The sequence below is a fragment of the Pipistrellus kuhlii genome, unplaced genomic scaffold (genome assembly GCF_014108245.1).
Source record: "Pipistrellus kuhlii isolate mPipKuh1 unplaced genomic scaffold, mPipKuh1.p scaffold_m20_p_2, whole genome shotgun sequence".
NCBI classification, from domain to species: Eukaryota; Metazoa; Chordata; class Mammalia; order Chiroptera; family Vespertilionidae; genus Pipistrellus; species Pipistrellus kuhlii.
Window position 1 is genome coordinate 53,302,993 of NW_023425515.1, and position 19,472 is coordinate 53,322,464.

The following is a 19,472-nucleotide window of genomic DNA, read 5'->3' on the forward strand; positions in this document are numbered from 1 at the left end:
GCTATTTCATTACCCTGAAGTACAGTTTATATAAGACAGGATATATATTTGATTATTTTCCTTTATTTATCAAAATTTATAATAATTTATTGGTTCCATAGCACCCCCCAAAGGTGACCGAGGAGTTATTTGTTGTTGTTGTGTTTGTTTTAAAGCTTCTTAGACAAGTCTTAGTAATGTTTGATAGCTTCCTTGTTTTCTATTAGTACTCTAGATTCATCTTATACATTTCTTCTGCAGAGTTGGAATGAGCCTTTTCTTAAAGGGGAACTTATCTTTCAGTGGGAGATGGTATTCAGAGATCACAGTCTGGATATTGGGGATGCTACTTACCAAAGAGTTGGTTATTATTTTTAGGTCTTTTTAGTGGACAGAGCTAGGAAATATGTGGATGTTTGTTTTCAAAGGCAAAATGCATCTTTTTATTCATCCCAACGATAAATATACTATGAGTTCATATTAATATTTCTTTTTTTTAATATATATTTTTATTGATTTCAGAGAGGAAAGGAGAGGGAGATAAAAACATTAATGAATTGAAAGGAACATTGATTGGCTATCCCCTGCATGCCCCCTACGGGGGATGGAGCCCGAAAACTGGGCATGTGCCCTGACCAGGAATCGAACCCTGACCTCCTGGTCCATAGGTAGATGCTCAGTAACTCAGTCACACCAGCTGGGCTATCTTCTTAATTAAATTTTGAGGGGGTTTAACAATCCTCCATCTCTATTTCTTTTTCTTTACACTAAAAATTCCATTTTTTAATGCAGTATAATTAATTACTTGTTGTGTCCCATTCTATACATATATACATACAGTAGTCTTAGGATAGCAATACCAGTACTACAATACCAGCTGAAAATAATTGAAAATCTTTTTGCAGCTCTTTTTTATTCCCATGATACATTCCATTAGAATTGGTTCTGAACCTTTCTAATGTCACTACCCTTTAATACAGTTGCTCATGTTGTGATGACCCAACCATAAAATTATCTTCGTTGCTACTTCATAACTGTAATTTTGCTACTGTTAATGAATCATAATGTAAATATCTGTGTTTTTCCGATGGTCTTAGGCGATGCTGCCAGCAGTTCTCAACTTGTGGATCCTAACTGCCTGACCTGTTGGTCCGGTCATCCCTAACTGCCCTCCCTTGCCAGGCTGGTTGCCCCTAACTGCCCTCCCCTGCAGGCCTGGTCCCTCCTCAACTGCCCTTCCCTGCAGGTCTGGTTGCCCCCAACTGTCCTCCCTTGCAGGCCTGGTTGCCCTCAACTGCCCTCCTCTCCTGGCCATCTTGTGTCAACATGGGGGCAGCCATTTGTGTATTGGAGTGATGGTCAATTTGCATATTACTGTTTTATTAAGATTATAGATTGTTTTAACTTTTTTTAAAGTTAATTTACCATCAAAATAGAAAATACATAGTTCTAAAGTAATATCTATAAAACAAGATATATGCAATTTAATAAGTTTAGCTTTTATCCGTTTCCTCTACCCTCTACCTCCCCACTTCCAGAATTGAATATTCAAAAATGTTAAGTAAATGTATATAATTGTTTTATCACTCCACCTCCTTTTTATCTAAATGGTTATATAATGTATACATTCTTCAACCTTACTTTTTAAATTAAAAATGTAAAAAATAAATAATAAAAATTATTCTGGAGAGAGAGAGAAAGAGAGAGAGCTATTTTGCCTTTCTTTTTTACAGTTGTACGTATTAGTCTGTTGCATGGCTATATCGTAATTTATTCAGCTGGCCAATTGTTAATGGACATATTGTTTTTTACTTAAGTAACTTTTGCCCATAGACCTCACCATTTAATAAGAACTTACTTGGCATACATGTTATCGAAATGGCAATTGTAGTTTTTTGTGACTCTTTAACTTTCATGTTTTCTGGGGGAATTGAGTATGTTTGATGATTTTATTGCTTCAGACCTCTTTCTTCACCCGTTTTATAGTACTGGTCACTTTATATATAGTTGATGATAGCTATATATGTTAAGTTTTTGAGTACCTTTGCTTTTTTGATTAACAGCTTTCATAATTAAGTGAATGTTTAAGCACAATTCTAAAATGGATACCTGGCAAATCATTGATTTTGAAATGTTTAAAATTAATAAATACATGTTTAAGGATAGGGTCTGGGTACATAAGAGCTGGATATATTTTTGTGAATCATGAATAAAATTGTTATTCTATTAGTTTTAAACAGGTTTAGTAGCACAGAGGGGAGAGGACATAGGACTTGAAGTTAGATTTGATAATTTTACAACTGTTTCAGATTGTGTTCAGACTGCTAATTGGGCCTCATTCGTCTCTTGTAAAATTTAGGACAAATGTGTATATCACAGAATGATTATAATAATTAAATAAATGGTGAAACACTTGGTTTTACAGTACTTGTTAAATAAATCTCAAATTTCAAAATGTAATAGATATCTGAGTTTCTAAGAGTTTATCATTCTAGTCTTTTTAACGTCGTGTCCAAGCAATTAAATAATTATGTTCTTCCACTTTTAGTTAATAGGATAAGAATAAGGAAAAAATAAAGAAATAGTAATTAAAAGAGGCATACTTACCTAAGACTCTGCAGAATATTAAGTATGTGATACTGGACAAATCGCTTAACCTATGTGTCTCAGTTACTTTATATGTAAAATAGAAAAATAGTTGTACCTATTACATAAGGGTTAAATAAAAGAATACATGTAAAGCTCTTAGTACAATGACCAGTTGTTTATCTTGTTATTGCTTTCTATTAGTAAGCCTCTCAGTTATCCTATAAATATACTTTTACAGACTCAAATAAAGATATAAAAAGTCATTTTTATATTGACTTTTCAAAAGATAAAATGAAGAGAATGGGAGATAGAATAGATCTTTCAGAGGAATGAATATTATAAAAAGATAGTTTAACCACATTTAAACTCTTAAGCAAATTTAGCAAAGAAAACATTTTTTTCCATTGATTCTTGCTAACCTACACATCAGTGTCTTTAATAAAGTCTCTCCTTTAGTAAATTAATGTCTGTGAACTCTTATGGGACTTTTTTTTTTTTTTTTTTAAAGTGGCAGTGAAGTAAACTCTTAAAACTCTAAGAGTAAACTTTAGGACTTGGAGATTGGTGCTGTGAACAATGATACAATATTAAAATTATGAAGCTTTTAAAAAGTTACATGAATGACCTGGCTAGTGTTGCTCAGTTGGTTGGAGCAATATCCTGAGCACTGAAAGGTTGCAAGTTCAATTCCCTCTCAGGACATATACCAGGTTGCAGCTCCAATCCCTGGTTGGGGTGCATAAGGGAGGCAACCTATCGATGTTTCTCTTTCACATCAATGTCTGTCAGTTTCTCCCTCCTTCCTTCCCTCCCTGTCCCTTCTTCTCTCATTAAAAATCAGTGGGAAACATGTTCTTGGTGAGAAATTTTTTTTTAAAGTTATTAAATATCTACATTCCTTAATTCTAACTTTGGTGGCAAAATGTTGACCTAATTGAAGATCTTATCTGTGCATTTTAAATTATGCTTCATTTTAAAGAAGGATTAAACTTTTCCAGTTGTAGTTCAATATAATGTTAAGGATGCACTGAAATTACCTGTCTGCAGTTTTCATCATGGCCTGTTGGAAGGAAAGCAGGTCTCATGTTAACTTGAATTAATAACTAAGTCTTAACAGTAGCCTCTAAATATGGTGCCATGTGACAATGCTCTCTCTATCTGAACTTTAGTTATCGGTTTTGTTATTTTTTATCAAATTACTGTTATCTTTGGGCTGAATCATTTCAAAAAGTCTTTCCAAGGTGAGAAGTCACAAAAATTTAGTGAACCAGAACATGGACCTTGGGATAAACAGGAGGTTTAAGATACACTTGATCCTTTAATGCAGGGATAAGGGTGCTGACACCCTCCCCTACTTCCACTTCTAGTAAAAAATTCACCTCTATCTTTTGACTCCCCCAAAATTTAACAGCCTATTATTAACAGAAGTCTTACTGATAATATAAATAGTTGATTAATAACATATTTTGAATGATATATGTATTATATACTGTATTCTTAAAATAATCTGGAGAAAAGAAAATGTAAGGAAATCAAATGAAAATACATTTACAGTACTACACTGCATTTATTGATATTCTTAAATTTACATCACCTGTTTATGTAAGATTTATCATCTGATAAATCATCTTTTAGTACCTATATCATCATCTTCTTGTAAAACATTATAGATATTATATGTATTACTAACACTAAGCATAAATATTGAAAAGATAATGTGAAAAAGAAGTTCAGTTTATTTATAGTTATAACAATTCATGCATTAAAAATAAAGAAGCAAACAATATAACTTTATGGTAGCCTCGTGTTATAGATATGATTGCTTCACAGTAGTAAGGAAATCTCCCCCTAAATTATTTAATATTATTTGTTGAACAAAATCCACACATAAGAGGACCCATGAAGTTCAAACCCATGTTGTTCAAGAGTCAACTGTATTCTCTTTCTTTATAAAGTCTCCCTCTCTTCTCCATCAAGAGTCTGATTCTTTCTTCCATGCAGACCCAATTTCTTGGTGCTTTTTTCTGAGTAAAATTTGAACAAATACTCTTTTAAATTATGTCAGTTGTCAGCTAGAATCTGTTTTTAAATGGCATTTTTGAAGGATATTAATAGGAAGCATAGTGATGCTATTAATGGGGTCATTAATATCTTGATAGGCCATTGATTATAGATTTTTCTCAGTTCACATGTGAATTTTTCCAGGCCTCTTTATCAATAACCTCTGGGACTGACATCTCAGAAAAATTATTCTGAAGATGAAATTGCAAATACTTTAAAAGAATGATGAACTTAAAAACTGAAGACTTGGCTTTTGGTCTAAACTTTCTTATTAGTCACATGATTTGAAATATCTCTGTGAGCTTTTTATCCATTTGACAAATCCATGGAGAGCTTGGATTTGTTTTGCAATCTTAGTAAAATAAAATATTATAAGGCACATTGTAAAATTTTCTTTTTTAAGTTAGTAAAGGATGGTATAAATATATTATATGGTTAATGAAACTTTAATTAACTAATTAACATAGAAATGACATGAAACTTGTTAAAGAAAGATTGAGTACTTATAATCCCCAGCATTTCACCTTATCTGTTACTTTATTTACCGCTTAAGGATTCTAATTGTTTGGGAGAGAAACTATTCAGTTAATTTTTGCTATTTTTTCCAGTTGTATATGTATCAGCTGTTTCGAAGTTTAGCCTATATTCATTCCTTTGGAATCTGCCATCGGGATATTAAACCACAGAACCTCTTGTTGGACCCTGATACAGCTGTATTAAAACTCTGTGACTTTGGAAGGTAAGTTAGCTCTATTTTCTTCTCCCTTCCCTCTTTTATAATATCAATCTAAAAATATTGTAATGCTTATTCAGGGACTATATACTAGTGCAGCTTCAGATAGTTTGGTAAGTTCTGTCAGAATTATAAATGCATATAGTCATCTAGCAATTTAATTCTTAGGAATTATTCCCTTAGAAATATAAAACAGTGTATATACAAGGATTTTTGTCACAGCATTGTTTATCAGTGTCTGTAATTAAGAAAATGACCATATAAATAATGGCATGTGGTAGCTCTATAAATTGAAACGGAATCATTTTTGAGAAATTCTAAATTTAAAAAGCAAGGTCAAGCCTTGGCCAGTGTGACTCATTTGGAGCCTCATCCCATACACAAAAGGTGGTGGATTCTATTCCTGGTCAGGGCACATGCCTAGGTTTTAGGTTTGATATGGGTTGGAGCATGTGTGGGGGGCAACTGATTGACGTTTCTGTCTCTCTCTCACTCAAATCAATAAACATATCCTTGGGTGAGGATTGTTTAAAAAGCAGTCATTGAGCAGAGGGCGGGGACACAGCCTGCAGATCTGGTCATGATGTGATGCTGTAATGGATAATTTGCATAGTTCTCTTATTATTAGTATAGATAATCTGTTGCTATGCTTTGGTGGGGATGGGTACTTCTTACTTTTCAACTCTTTCTTTGTATTTCAGAGGTGGAATTTAGGGAACCAGAGGATCAGATGAAATTAAGCATTTATCCTTCTGTCACTTTTTATCTCTTTTACCTTAGGTGACAGTTGACAAATGCAGTCTTTAAAAATTATTCTTATTTTAAAATTAATATATTACTAAAATTATGTTTCTTTTGTTTGAAATAATTATGGTTCATATTTTCTTTTTCATGTATGACATGATTGGAATTACATGAACCTTAGATATAAACATTTAATTTTGTGCATGATAGCAGTTTTAAGGTTTAGTTAGTTTTAAATTTTTCTGCTTTTTATTTTTGTTAGTGCAAAGCAGCTGGTCCGAGGAGAACCCAATGTTTCGTATATCTGTTCTCGGTACTATAGGGCACCAGAGTTGATCTTTGGAGCCACTGATTATACCTCTAGTATAGGTAAGTACCAAGTCGGAATGTAAATGGCTTGTAACTGTTAATTGAATCTTGTTTTCAGTAATTTAGTATTAGTAACCTATACTTTCACTTAAATATAATGATGGGTACACCCTAAAATGTGTTTTTTCTTAACATAAGCAAAAATATGTATAGTATTTAAAATTTTAAATATACTTACTATCAACTTTTAGGTTTCTTGGATTTTTCAAATAATCAAGTTATTTATGGTTGCATGATTACCTCTGTTTTTAACTTAGACTTTCAAATAAATCCAAAATATACATTTTCTTTCCCTTTTTTTTTTCTTTTAAATTCCCCTGAAATACTTCTGAGCTTGATCAGCAGTTGGAGAATTTGCATTCATTATTTCTGATGATGAAAGTAATGGAATGACCATATTGTTGAATCCTACTATGCTGTCTCAATTAGTTATTTAATTTTAATTTAGATATTTATAAAATAACTCTCATCTTCTTTTAAAAATATATTTTTATTGGTTTCAGAAAGGAATGGAAAGAGAGAGATACAATCATCAATGATGAGAGAGAAAAATCATTGATCGACTGCCTCCTGCACACCCCCTACTGGGAGATTGAGCCTGCAGTCTGGGCATGTGCCCTTGACCAGAATCGAATCTGGGACCCCCAAGTCCAAAGGCCGATGCACTATCCCTTGAGCAAACCCAGCTAAGGCTCTGACTTTTTCTTTAGTAGTTTGGCTAAATCCACTAAGTCTGTAGAAGTCTTCATAAAAGAGACAGTTGAATTGAATAGAGATAGTTTCCTCCAATCTTGACTGACTTCTCTTCTATCCCATTTTTGCCCATTAGTAGGAGTGAACATGGAGAGTATGATCATGTGGGCATGAATAGGAAGCTAAGGAAGAAGGTGCAACCTTAAGCTATATGCAAGTGGAAGTCAAAATTATTGTTATATATTGTTTCAGAAGAGAATTCCTTAGTCAAAAACAGAAACAAAAGCTTACAAGTACCAAGCAAACAAACAACAAACAAAACTCAAACTTCTGTAATAGAAATCTAGGAAAACCTAGAACTTGGACAAGTTTTTCTCTTGATACAAGTAGAAATTCTCTTATATGAACAAAGACCACTAAACAGAAATACACCACCAACTTTATAATGCCAAAGAGCAAAATGCCAAGGGAGCAGCAGTTTTACCGACCATGGCTGGGCTCAGTAGACCATACTTGAGACCCGTGACCCTGAAGGAGAGAGAGTATAATTGTGTTTTTGTGTGATATGTAATGCTCAAAATTTCATCATGGCTATGTTATATGACATGTTAAGGAGCACATGAGAAATAGTGAAAAGGATATTTTCGTTGTTGTAAAACTAGATTTGAATTTCAAATTTATTACTACTTAACTAAGCTATAAAGTAGAGATTCCTGACAGTTCTGCCTACCTTTTTGAGTGGTTTTAAAGATTTAATAAGGACTATAGAAGTGTAAAGTACTATTTTTTGTAGTATTTACTAACTTGACTCTCCCAGAGACCAAATTTCAGCACTTTATTTTTGGAGATGTCATTGTATTTTCCAGCTGCTTTATATTTTATTCAAGTATACACCAATCATCTGCATACCAGGTACTGGGATGAGATGTGCCTAAGTAAATACAATTTGCTTTATTCAGAAAGTTATGACTACATCTTCTGACACATGAAGGCATGTTTATATAAAACTTTGACCCTCTTAAGTGCATTGCTTCTATAAATGTCCATGTGCCCAGCAGTTCTTTGGAATTTTCTCAGATTAAAAAAAAAAAAAAAGACAGTGTAGTCTGTTTTCTCTATTAGAAACCAATTCTCTGGATGTTTGGAGTACCTGTATCCCATGAGCCTCCTTTGCATCACTAAAGCCAGATTCTAACTTCTGACTTTTTAGCCTTGGGACTCTCCATATGCCACCGACTTAAGCCTGAGGCCTTTTAAACCCCAACAAGCCTATATTTGGACTCCCTTTTTATAGTTAGGACACTTGCCTCTTAACACTCTGGAATACTTGTAAACAAACAAAAACACAGTTATTTAGAAGTGTACTAACACAAGTACATTTTAGAAATATTTTAAACGATGTTTAAAGTAAAAGAGTAGCTGGTTTGACTAGTTTATTGTCATATTTGGATAAAACCAGAGCTAAGATTAATGGCTCCGATTCTATTGTCTTACTAAGAAATGGTAGAATGAAAACAAATGGCTTCTTTAAGATAAGGAATTGGTTTTACAGACCTGTGAAGAAACAGGTATTCTGTGGTGATAGTGACATTGAAATTGGGATCCAGGCCCACTTCTACTCAGTAGCTTTACCTTGGACAAGTCACTCTACTTCCTTATCTGTGAAGTAAGTTTGTTATACTAGATAGCCTTGAAAGATTGCTTTTACCATGAATTAAAGTATGAAATAGAATACTGTTTTGGCTTAATTTCCAAATAATCAGAAAATTCAGTGTGCTAAAGCACTTAATGTTTTTGCGCCTTTTGTTTAGTTCTGTTTTATTCTTTTGGAGAATATCATCCATTTGTCCTCTGAAGTAATAAGAACAGAAGAGATTTTGGTGTCTGCCAAATAGTGAATGATAAATATCTTGATTTTGGTAATTTGCCTGAGTTAACATGTATTGAAGACCACTAGTATAAAATTGCCACCTGAATGTTTTCATTTAATCTTCTGTGACAACCACTAAGCAATAGTATTCCTTTTTCTTTTTAGCAATAGTATTCCTTAATATTTTACTCCTTGTCTCCCATATTTGTACCTAGAATCATGCCTAAGAAAGTGTTTCCCTTTTTTGTTTTATGAAAGTGTAATTATTTCTCTGCAATTTTTCTATTGTCTTCTGAGGTGAATTATTCTGTATTACAGAGGAAAGAAATTAATTGCTATTATCTTTCATCTAATTAGCTAGGTAAAGGGATATTTTTAAACCTAGATAAAAATAAATAAATTACATTAATAAGGAGATACATTTTCCCACTTGATTTTAAGAGTTAGTATTACTATAGGCTTTGAGTAAAGTAAACATTTCCTTGCAGATTCATATTTGCTTTAATTAACAATTACCTAATAGATCAAGGAGGGCTTTTTTTTTTTTTTTTTTTTTTTTCTGTGATTGCAAAATAGGTATCTTTGTTGTCATTACTTGGAACTGGATAAAATCAACTTGAATTTCTAAAATGAATTTATCATTTTACTAGGTTAGTAAAAGGTAATCACTGGAGTAGGGATTTTTAATTCTCTCTTTATAGTGCATCTTACCACATCAGACCTCTTAAATTATTTGTTGTCCCATGCCATTTCACTATTCTTCCTCCCTGTTGGTAGATGGGAAAGCCCAGCAATGATTATGTTCATCTGTCTAAAGTACTTGATTATTGGTTTATCAAAACCCAGCAATCTCAGGCATCCAGAAACTGAAAATTAGTTTAACCTTAAAGGAAGACTTAATGGTGGGCTATATGTAGAGTGGCCATATAATTTATATTCCCATTTGGAGAGAAAGTATATGCTTTAGTAATTATTCCAGAGCAATAGATTTAAACCAAGACTCTTTTGGGTAAGCCAGAATGTATGCTTTAAATTATGTTTTAATTTATTAATTATGTTTTTAACAGTTTTCCTCAGAGATTAAGGTTTTCACTTTGACTTAAAAAATGAATTATTTTGTTATTTGTTAAATAAAGTATATTTTTCTGTCTTTACACTTTAATATAATAACATATTTAAGAACTTTTTTTTTCCCTATCAATATTTCTGACAGCATAAATGTCAAATATTTAAAGTCCTAAAATTTTTTTCTCAGAATTTACATTGGTTTAAACTCTGTGTTCAGGATATTGAACCCTAGGTTGTTGCTACTCTTTAAACACCTAATAATATCCAAAGATGTGTCACTTTGCCTTATTTTTAACTATGATAAGTAGCTAATCATGCCCTATGTTTTGGTACTGTAATTTCCTGTCTTGGTTATTGAAGATTCAGACACCTGACATTTGATGATAAGTAAACCTTTTGGGGGGGAATATTATGACTGGTCTTGATTTCCCCTTGAGTAAGTTTAACACTTAATTTTTAAAATGCATTTAGAATAGTTTGGACTCCTCTTGGAGACACACATCAGATACTCAAACAAGGGAGCAGGCTCCAGCAGAAAAATTATGGAGGGAGACAAATTGAGTCTGGGAGAGGCCATTACTGCATGATCGGAACCATCACATCCCTGCCAAATAGAGGACTTTGTTACTTGTTAAAAGGAAGCTTTTTAGATTAAGGAGAGAGAGAATTACATAACCAGACACCTGGAGAAGAGAGACCATGGGGAGATAAAGAATCAGCCCGCATATGAAAGAAAAGCAGGCATCACCAGAAAAGAAAATAAACAAAATGGAGGCAAGCAACTTGTCAGAGAAAGACTTTAGAGAAATGGTCATAAGGAGGCTGAAAAAATGGAAGACAAATTCGGCAATATGTGTAAGAACCAAGAGGAAATGAAGAAGAACCAAGGAGAAATGAAAAATGACATCACTGCTGTAAAGAACTCAATAGAAAGCATCAAGAGTAGACTAGAAGAAGCAGAGGACCCCATCAGTGAGCTAGAAGACAATGTAGGAAAAAATATCCCAAGTAGAGCAGCTTCTAGAGAAAAAAAAAATTTTTTTTTAAAAGCAGGAGAGCCTACAGGAATTTTGAGACAAAACAACATCCGCATTATAGGGATTCCAGAAGGAAAGGAAAGTGAGCAAGGACTGAAAACATGTTTGAAGAAATAATGACAGAAAACTTCACTGATGTAGGGAAGAAAAAAACCCCACACAAATCAAAGAATCTCACAAGTCCCAAGCAGAATTAACCCCAAGAGGCCAATGCCAAGGCACATTATAATTATCAATATATCGGCAAACACCAACGACAAAGTAAGAACCTTAAAAGCAGCCAAAGAGAGAGAGTAAGTTACATATAAAGGATCCCCCATCAGACTAGCAACTGATTTCTCAACAGAAACACATCAAGCCAGAAGGGAATGGAATGAAATATACAAAGTCATGGTAAGGAAGGGTCTGAATCCAAGAATACTGTACCCAGCAAGGCTATCAAAATTGAAGGTGAACTGAGGAGCTTTGCAGACAACAAAGGACTAAAAGAGTTTACATATTACCACCACACCAGCAATACAAGAAATGCTAAAGGGTCTGCAGTTAAAAGAAGAAAGAAGAAGCAAAGAAGGAACACAGGGGTAAAGAATAAAAATGGCAACAAATAAGTACTTATCAATAATAACTTCAAATGTAAATGGATTAAATGCACCAATCAAAAGACACGGACTGGATAAGAAAACACGACCCATATATCTGCTGTCTACAAGAAACTCACTTCAGAAAAAAAGATGCATACAGACTGAGGGTGAAGGGATGGAAAAAGCTCTTTCGGGCGAATGGAAATGAAAGAAAAGCTGGGGTAGAAATACTTATCTCTGACAAATTAGATCTCAAAGTGAAGAACATAAAAAGAGATAAGGAAGGCCACTTCATAACACTAAAGGGAGCAGTCCAAGAAGAAATAACTCTGGTAAACATATAGTCATCCAATACAGGAGCACCCAAATACATTAAACACACACACACACGCACGCACACACACACACACACACACACACACACACACACAAAACCTCCTGGAGGATATCAAGGGAGCGATTAACAGCAATACAATCATAGTAGGAGACTTTAATACCCCAGTATCACCATTGGACAAATCCTCTAAACAAAAAAACAGCGAAGAAACATCAATGCTAAATGACTCACTAGACCAGATGGAATGAATTGACATCTTCATAACATTTCACCACAAAGCCACAGAATGTACATTCTACTCGAGTGCACATGGGTCATTTTCAAAGATAGACCATTCATTGGGTCATAGGCAAAGTCTCTTCAAATTCAAGAAGATAGAAATCATATTAAGCATCTTCTCAAATCATGTGGCATAAGGAAATCAATTACAATAAAAACAATCCAAAACACTCAAACACATGGAGACTAAACAGCATGCTATTAAACAATGATTTGGTTACTAGACCAAAGAAGAAATAAAAAACATCATGGCAATAAACCGAAATGAAAACAAAACAATCCAAAATCTATGGGACACAACGAAAGCAGTCTTAAGAGGGAAGTTCATAGCTCTGCCAGCCTACTGCAAAAAACAAGAAAAAATGGTAAAAATTATCTAACCCTACAACTCAAAGAGTTAGAAAAAGAGCAATAAGAAAAGCCCAGTGTAAGCAGAAAGAAGAAAATAATAAAGTTCAGAGTGGAGATAAACGACATAGAAATGACAAAACAAAAAACCAAGAGCTGGTTCTTTGAATAAGATTGATGAACCTCTAGCCAGTCTCATCAAGAAGCAAAGGGAACGCACCCAAATAAACAATCAGAAATGAAAGAGGTGAAATAACAACAGACCCCACCGAAATACAACGGATTGTTAAAAAATACTAAGAACAGCTCTATTCCAACAAACTGGACAACCTGGAGGAAATGGACATATTCCTAGAAAAATACAATCTTCCAAAACAAGAAGAATCTAAACATTTCAATAGGCCAATAACTATGGACGAAATTGAAGCAGTCATCAGAAAGCTTCCAGCAAAAAAAAGCCTGGGTCCAGACTGCTTGACAGGGGAGTTTTACCAACATTCAAGTAAGAACTAAAAGATATCCTCCTCAGACCATTTCAAAAAATTCAAGAGGAAGGAATACTTCCAAGCTCATTCTATGAAGCCAGCATCACCCTAATCCCAAAACTAGATAAAGACAACACAATGAAAGAGAATTACAGGCCAATATTCCTCATGAACATAGATGCCAAAATCCTCAACAAAATTCTAGCAAATCGGATCCAGCAGTACATCAGAAAGATCATACACCATGACCAAGTAGAATTTATCCCAGGGATGCAAGGATGATACAATATCTGCACATCAATAAACGTGATACAAACAAATTGAGAGATAAAAATCACAGTCATATCAATTAATACATAAAAAGCATTTGACAAAATCCAACACCCTTTCTTGATGAAAACTCTCAACAAGGTGGGAATAGAAGGATCATACCTCAACATAATAAAAGCTATATATGATAAACCCACAGCCAACATCATACTCAATGGGCAAAAACTAAAACCATTTTCCCTAAGAACAGGAACAAGACAGGGATGCCTATTCTCACCACTCCTGTTTGACATAGTAATGGAAGTATTAGCCATTGCAATTAGACAAGAAGAAGCAATAAAAGGCATCCAAATTGGAAAAGAAGTAAAGCTGTCTCTATTTGCAGATGACATAATATTGTACATAGAAAACCCTAAAGACTCCCATCAAAAAATTAATATACTTAATAAATGAATTCAGCAATATTGCAGGAATCAAAATTAATTCCACGAAATGTATGGCATTTTTATACACCAATAGTGAACTAACAGAAAGAGAGACTAAAAAAGCAATCCCATTTACCATTGCACCAAAAAAATTGTTACCTAGGAATAAACTTAACTAAGGAGGTAAAAGACTTATACGTAAAAAACTACAGTACTCTGAAAAAGATAGAGGAAGACATAAAGAGATGGAAGAACATACCATGTTCATGGATTGGTAGAATCAACATCATTAAAATGTCCATACTACCCATAGCAATCTATAAATTCAATGCACTCCCATTAAAATACCAATGGCATATTTCACAGACCTAGAAAGACCTCTCCAAAAATTCATCTGGAATAAAAATTTTTTAAAAAAATGCTGAATAGCCATAGCAATCCTGAGAAAGAAGAACAAAGTAGGTGGGATCTCTATACCAGATTTCAAGCTGTATTACCATGTCCTTGTTTTCAAAACAGCCTGATAATGGCTTAAGAACAGACATATAGCTCAATGGTATAGAACAGAGAACCCAGAAATTGACCCAAACCCCTATGCCCAATTAATATTTGACAAAGGAAGTATGAACATATTGTACAATGGAGTCAAGGCAGTCTCTTCAATAAATGGTATTGGGAAAATTGGACATATATATTCAAAAAAAAATGAAACTAGACCACCAGCTTAACACCATACACAAAAATAAACTCAATATGGATACAGGACTTCAACATAAGATGGGAAAGCATAAAAATATTTGAGGAATCCATAGGCAGAGAAATCTCAGACATATGCCAAAGCAATTTCTTCACCAATATTGCTCCTAGGGCAATGGAAACTAAAGAGAAAATAAACAAATGGGACTACATCAAAATAAAAAGCTTTTGCAAAGCAAAAGAAACCATCAACAAAACAACAAAAAAGCCCACTGTATGGGAGAACATATTTGCAAATGTTATCACTGACAAAGCTTTAATCTCCAACATCTACAGGGAATTTATACAACTTAATAAAAGGAAGATAAATGATCCAATAAAAAGGGCAGCAGAACTAAATAGAATCTTTTCGAAAGAAGACAGAAGGAAGGCCAAGAGACAAATGAAAATGTGCTCAAAATCACTAATTATTGGAGAGATGCAAATCAAGACAACAATGTGGTACCATCTCACACATGTCAGAATGGCTATCATCCACAAATCAACAAATGACAAGTGCTGGCAAGAATGCAGAGAAAAAGGAACCCTCCTTTACTGCTGGTGGGAATACAGACTGGTGCAGCCACTGTGGAGAATAGTATAGAGTTTCCGCAATAAAAATGGAATCTCCCATTTGACTCAGACATCCCACTTCTAGGAATATATCCCAAGAAATTAGAAACACTAATCGGAAAGGATATATGCACCCCTATGTTTATAGCAGCACAATACACCATAGCTAAGGTTTGGAAACAGCCTAAATGCCCTTCAGCAAATGAGTGGTTTAGAAAACTAGTAAATCTACACAATGGAATACTACGCTACTATGAAACAGAAGGAATTCTTACCATTTGCAGTAGCATGGATGAACCTGGAGAGCCTTAAGTGAAATAAGCCAGACAATGAAAGAAAACTACATGATCTCACTCATTTATGGAAAATAAATAACATTATAACCTGATAAAGATAGATACAGATGCAGTATAGCACTGAACAGACTATCAAATTACAGTGGGAAAGCAGGTTAAGTATTGGGGAAGGGGGAAAGAGATCAACCAAAGGACTTGTATGCATGCATATAAGCACAATAAATGGACACAAGACACTAGTAGGGGGTGGGATGAGAGCATGAAGTTAGGGAGGCTGGGGGAAGGCTTGGGGGGCGGGGAGATATATGAACTACTACATTTAATACTTTAAAAATAATATTTATGAAAAAGAAACAAAGAAAAAGAATAGTTTGATGACTTTTTTCCTTTGTTCTAGTTGTACAGTCTTTTGCTTGTGATATTTTTTTCTGATTAAAGTATTAGAATATTTATACAAATATTTTTCAGCTCACCTTAAGCTACACAGTATTAATAAGCCTTTGTTTTGTTTTTCTTTTCAGACGTATGGTCTGCAGGCTGTGTGCTGGCTGAACTGTTGCTAGGACAACCAATATTTCCAGGGGACAGTGGTGTGGATCAATTGGTGGAAATAATCAAGGTAAGGAGGTTGAATTGGAATTTTGAATTGGATGGAATTTTGCTACTGTATTCTAAGAATGCATAAAACACACACACACAACACTTTAAAAAATGGAGAAGGTGATTCAAGATCACATAGCAAGTTCTACTATCGAGGAAGTATAAGACCACAGCCTTTTGAGCTCTAACTGAGTTATTTTGGAAAAAGCCATTTTGGATATCTGATGCATAGAAGGGATAAATCTGTTATTTAAAGTACTTAAAAACTAGAAGATGACTAAATGTATATAAAGTGAATAAAAATAGAATCTCTGTCTGTTTTTCCTAACCAAGTACTCTTTCTTCCTGGTACTTTGCTAACTACATAGGAGATGCGTTTATCTGTTCAGTATATAAATATTCATAAAGTGGAAGACTGAATATCTACATGTATGAGTACACAGATATAAGCAGAATTTTGATCATAGGTTTAATATAATTTTATTATGTCTATCAGCACTTTTATTAACAATACTAAATTAAAGATATTATAACTTGGAATTAATGTTTATCTTAAGAACAGTAGGGGTGAGATTATAATTGTGTTTTTAAATGTATTTTTAAAAAGCTTTTAATATTTGAGCTCTTAAAGAATTTCCAACCCCTCTTTTTAAACATTCTAAAATGTATGTATTGAGATTACTTCATTGGTTCATTCTAAGGTTACAGTTTGACAAAACCAGCAGCTCCTGCTGTCTTTTGGACTTTATTATTGACTAGAGGCCCTGTGCATGAATTCATGTGCCACGGGGTCCCTCAGCCTGGCCTATAAGATCAGGCCAAAACTGGCTCTCCAACATCCCCTGAGTGATCCTGGATTGCTAGGGGCCTCTACTGGTGCACAATCAGGGCCAGGGAGGTTAGGCAGTTAGGGAAAGTCCCTGGGAGGGCTCCAGGGCATGTCTGGCCTGTCTCCCTCACTCCTGATTAGCCAGACCCCAGCAGCAAGTTAACCTACTGGTTGGAGCGTCTGCCCCCTGGTAGTCAGTGTAAGTCATAGCAACTGTCTACCCCCTGGTGCTCAGTGCACATCATAGGAAGTGGTTTAGCAGCCTTGGCATATCATTAGCATATTATACTTTGGTTGAATGGAAGACTGGACTCTTAGCATATTAGGCTTTTATTATATAGAATTTTCTAAATGTTTCTTAGAAGTGAAAAATTGAAAATCTCCTTAGAGGTCATAGTCCAGTATTCCATCCAATGCCAGAACCTTCTTAGATACTTTCCTAACAGATGGTTTTTCAGTGTTTTCTTGAACTCTTCTAGTCATCTGATGGCTACTTTCTGTGTCTGCACATCTTGAATTCAGTTTTATTGTATTGAGTTACAACTCCTTGGAAGCTTTTACCAGTTTTACACAGGATGGTGATTAAATTACTTTGAAATCCTTGCCGAAACCGGTTTGGCTCAGTGGATAGAGTGTCGGCCTGTGGACTGAAGGGTCCCAGGTTCTATTCCGGTCAAGGGCATGTGCCTTGGTTGCAGGCACATCCCCAGTGAGGGGTGTGCGGGAGGCAGCTGATCGATGTCTCTCTCTCATCGATGTTTCAAACTTATCTATCCCTCTCTCTTCCTTTCTGTGAAAAATCAGTAAAACATATTTTTAAAAAAATCCTTGTACTTCGTTCTATAAAAATGTTACTTTGGATAAGGTGATTTTGTTAGATATCATTTTATGCAAGTGTGGTTGAAAAGATCAGTGTGTATTCAAGAATATTCTTTGCTGTCCATGTAATTTCTTGTAATTTGTACCTGAGACCACTAAGATATTTGTACTCTTTTTTTTGGATAACTTCCTCTTTGTTCAACAGTTCCTTCTGGATTCCCATATTATACTCAAATCAAAATTCAAAATATTTTGATCTTTTTGTTTCCTTATTTCTCATTATCCATATTAATATTCTAATGCAAGGGTTGGCAAACTTTTTCTTTAAAGGGCTAGATAAAATATTTCAGGCATTGGGGCTAAAATGCAAATCATAGAGAGCTATAATGAGAGAAAATAAATTTCCACAGATTTTTTTATTGATGAAATTAAAAAATAGTAACTAAGTATAATTTTTTTGTAAGACAGTGTACTAATTAGTATAATGGAGTTCTTTTTGCGGACTGTATCATTTAATTGGGATTAAAGTTAGTGTTCACTATCATTAAAATGGTTGTAAATGATTATCCAGAACCCATTAATATTTCTTAAATGTTAGTGTTTTTTAAAAGTGACCAAAAACAGCCGAAACCGGTTTAGCTCAATGGATAGAGCGTCGGCTTGGGGACTGAGGGACCTGGGTTCGATTCCGGTCAAGGGCATGTACCTTGGTTGCGGACATATCCCCAGTAGGGGGTGTGCAAGGGGCAACTGATCGATGACTCTCTCTCATCGATGTTTCTAGCTCTCTGTCTCTCTCCTCTCTGTACAAAATCAATAAAATATATTTTTTTTTAAAAAGTGACCCAAAACAAAAGGAAACAGCCCCTAAGTCTTATTGTCATGAATATACAGAGGGTTGACAAAAATAGGTTTATAGTTATAAATAGATAATAATACAAATAACTATAAACCTACTTTTGCCAACCCCAGTACAAATCAGCTTGACATATCTGTGTTTCATCTAAAATAGTCAATATTATCTTTGCTTTTAAGTACAACTCAACCTTATTTTCACCCTAATTTTTAGCAAACACTTAGATTTTCAGTTATATTATGGTTTGTTCAGCACCTGTGCCTATACTCTCCTTTTCCAGCTTAACATTTTTATTATCGAATAGTCTCAAAGAGATTAAATATATTAATTAAATCAGAGTTTAATAAGTATAAAATACTTTTTTCCTAAGTTTTTTGATAGATCAATGACGTTATACAGGTGTTTGCAGTTTAATTATATGTTACTTGGTGACATTTCTTCTGCTGTCATATTATAGAGCTCTTGTGTTATTAACAAATTGCAAGGACAACACATTAAACTTTTTCCTATCTTTTCACTCCCCAGAATCTATATGTACACACCATTACACATAATGGTACTAATTTTTACTTGTAATATACACTGAGTGGCTGGATTGTTATGATCTCTGATCGCATAATAATTTGGCCACTCTGTGTGTGTGTGTGTGTGTGTGTGTGTGTGTGTGTGTGTGTATGTGTATTAGTGACCCAGTGCATGAATTCATGCATGGGTGGGGTACAGTCAGCCTGGCCAGGGGGAGGAGGGGACATGGGCAGTTGGCCAACCTGCCTGCTGGTCGAACTCCTGGTCGAGGGGACAATTTGCATATTACCCTTTTATTATATAGGATTATATAGGATATACACTGAGTGGCCAGATTATTATACGTTCAAAGATCATAATATCTGGCCACT

At 34.4% G+C, this 19,472-nt stretch overlaps 1 protein-coding gene across 8 annotated transcripts in view; it reads left to right on the forward strand.

The window, feature by feature from the left end:
- GSK3B (glycogen synthase kinase 3 beta) overlaps window positions 1–19,472 on the forward strand; it is a 180,612-nt gene that overhangs the window by 102,671 nt on the left and 58,469 nt on the right. For all 8 annotated transcript variants that reach the window (XM_036447141.2, XM_036447137.2, XM_036447139.2 and 5 more), the window contains 3 exons: window positions 5,238–5,368; window positions 6,369–6,475; window positions 15,994–16,091. In XM_036447141.2, coding sequence (XP_036303034.1) covers window positions 5,238–5,368; window positions 6,369–6,475; window positions 15,994–16,091 — 336 coding nt within the window. The remainder of the gene's footprint in view (window positions 1–5,237; window positions 5,369–6,368; window positions 6,476–15,993; window positions 16,092–19,472) is intronic.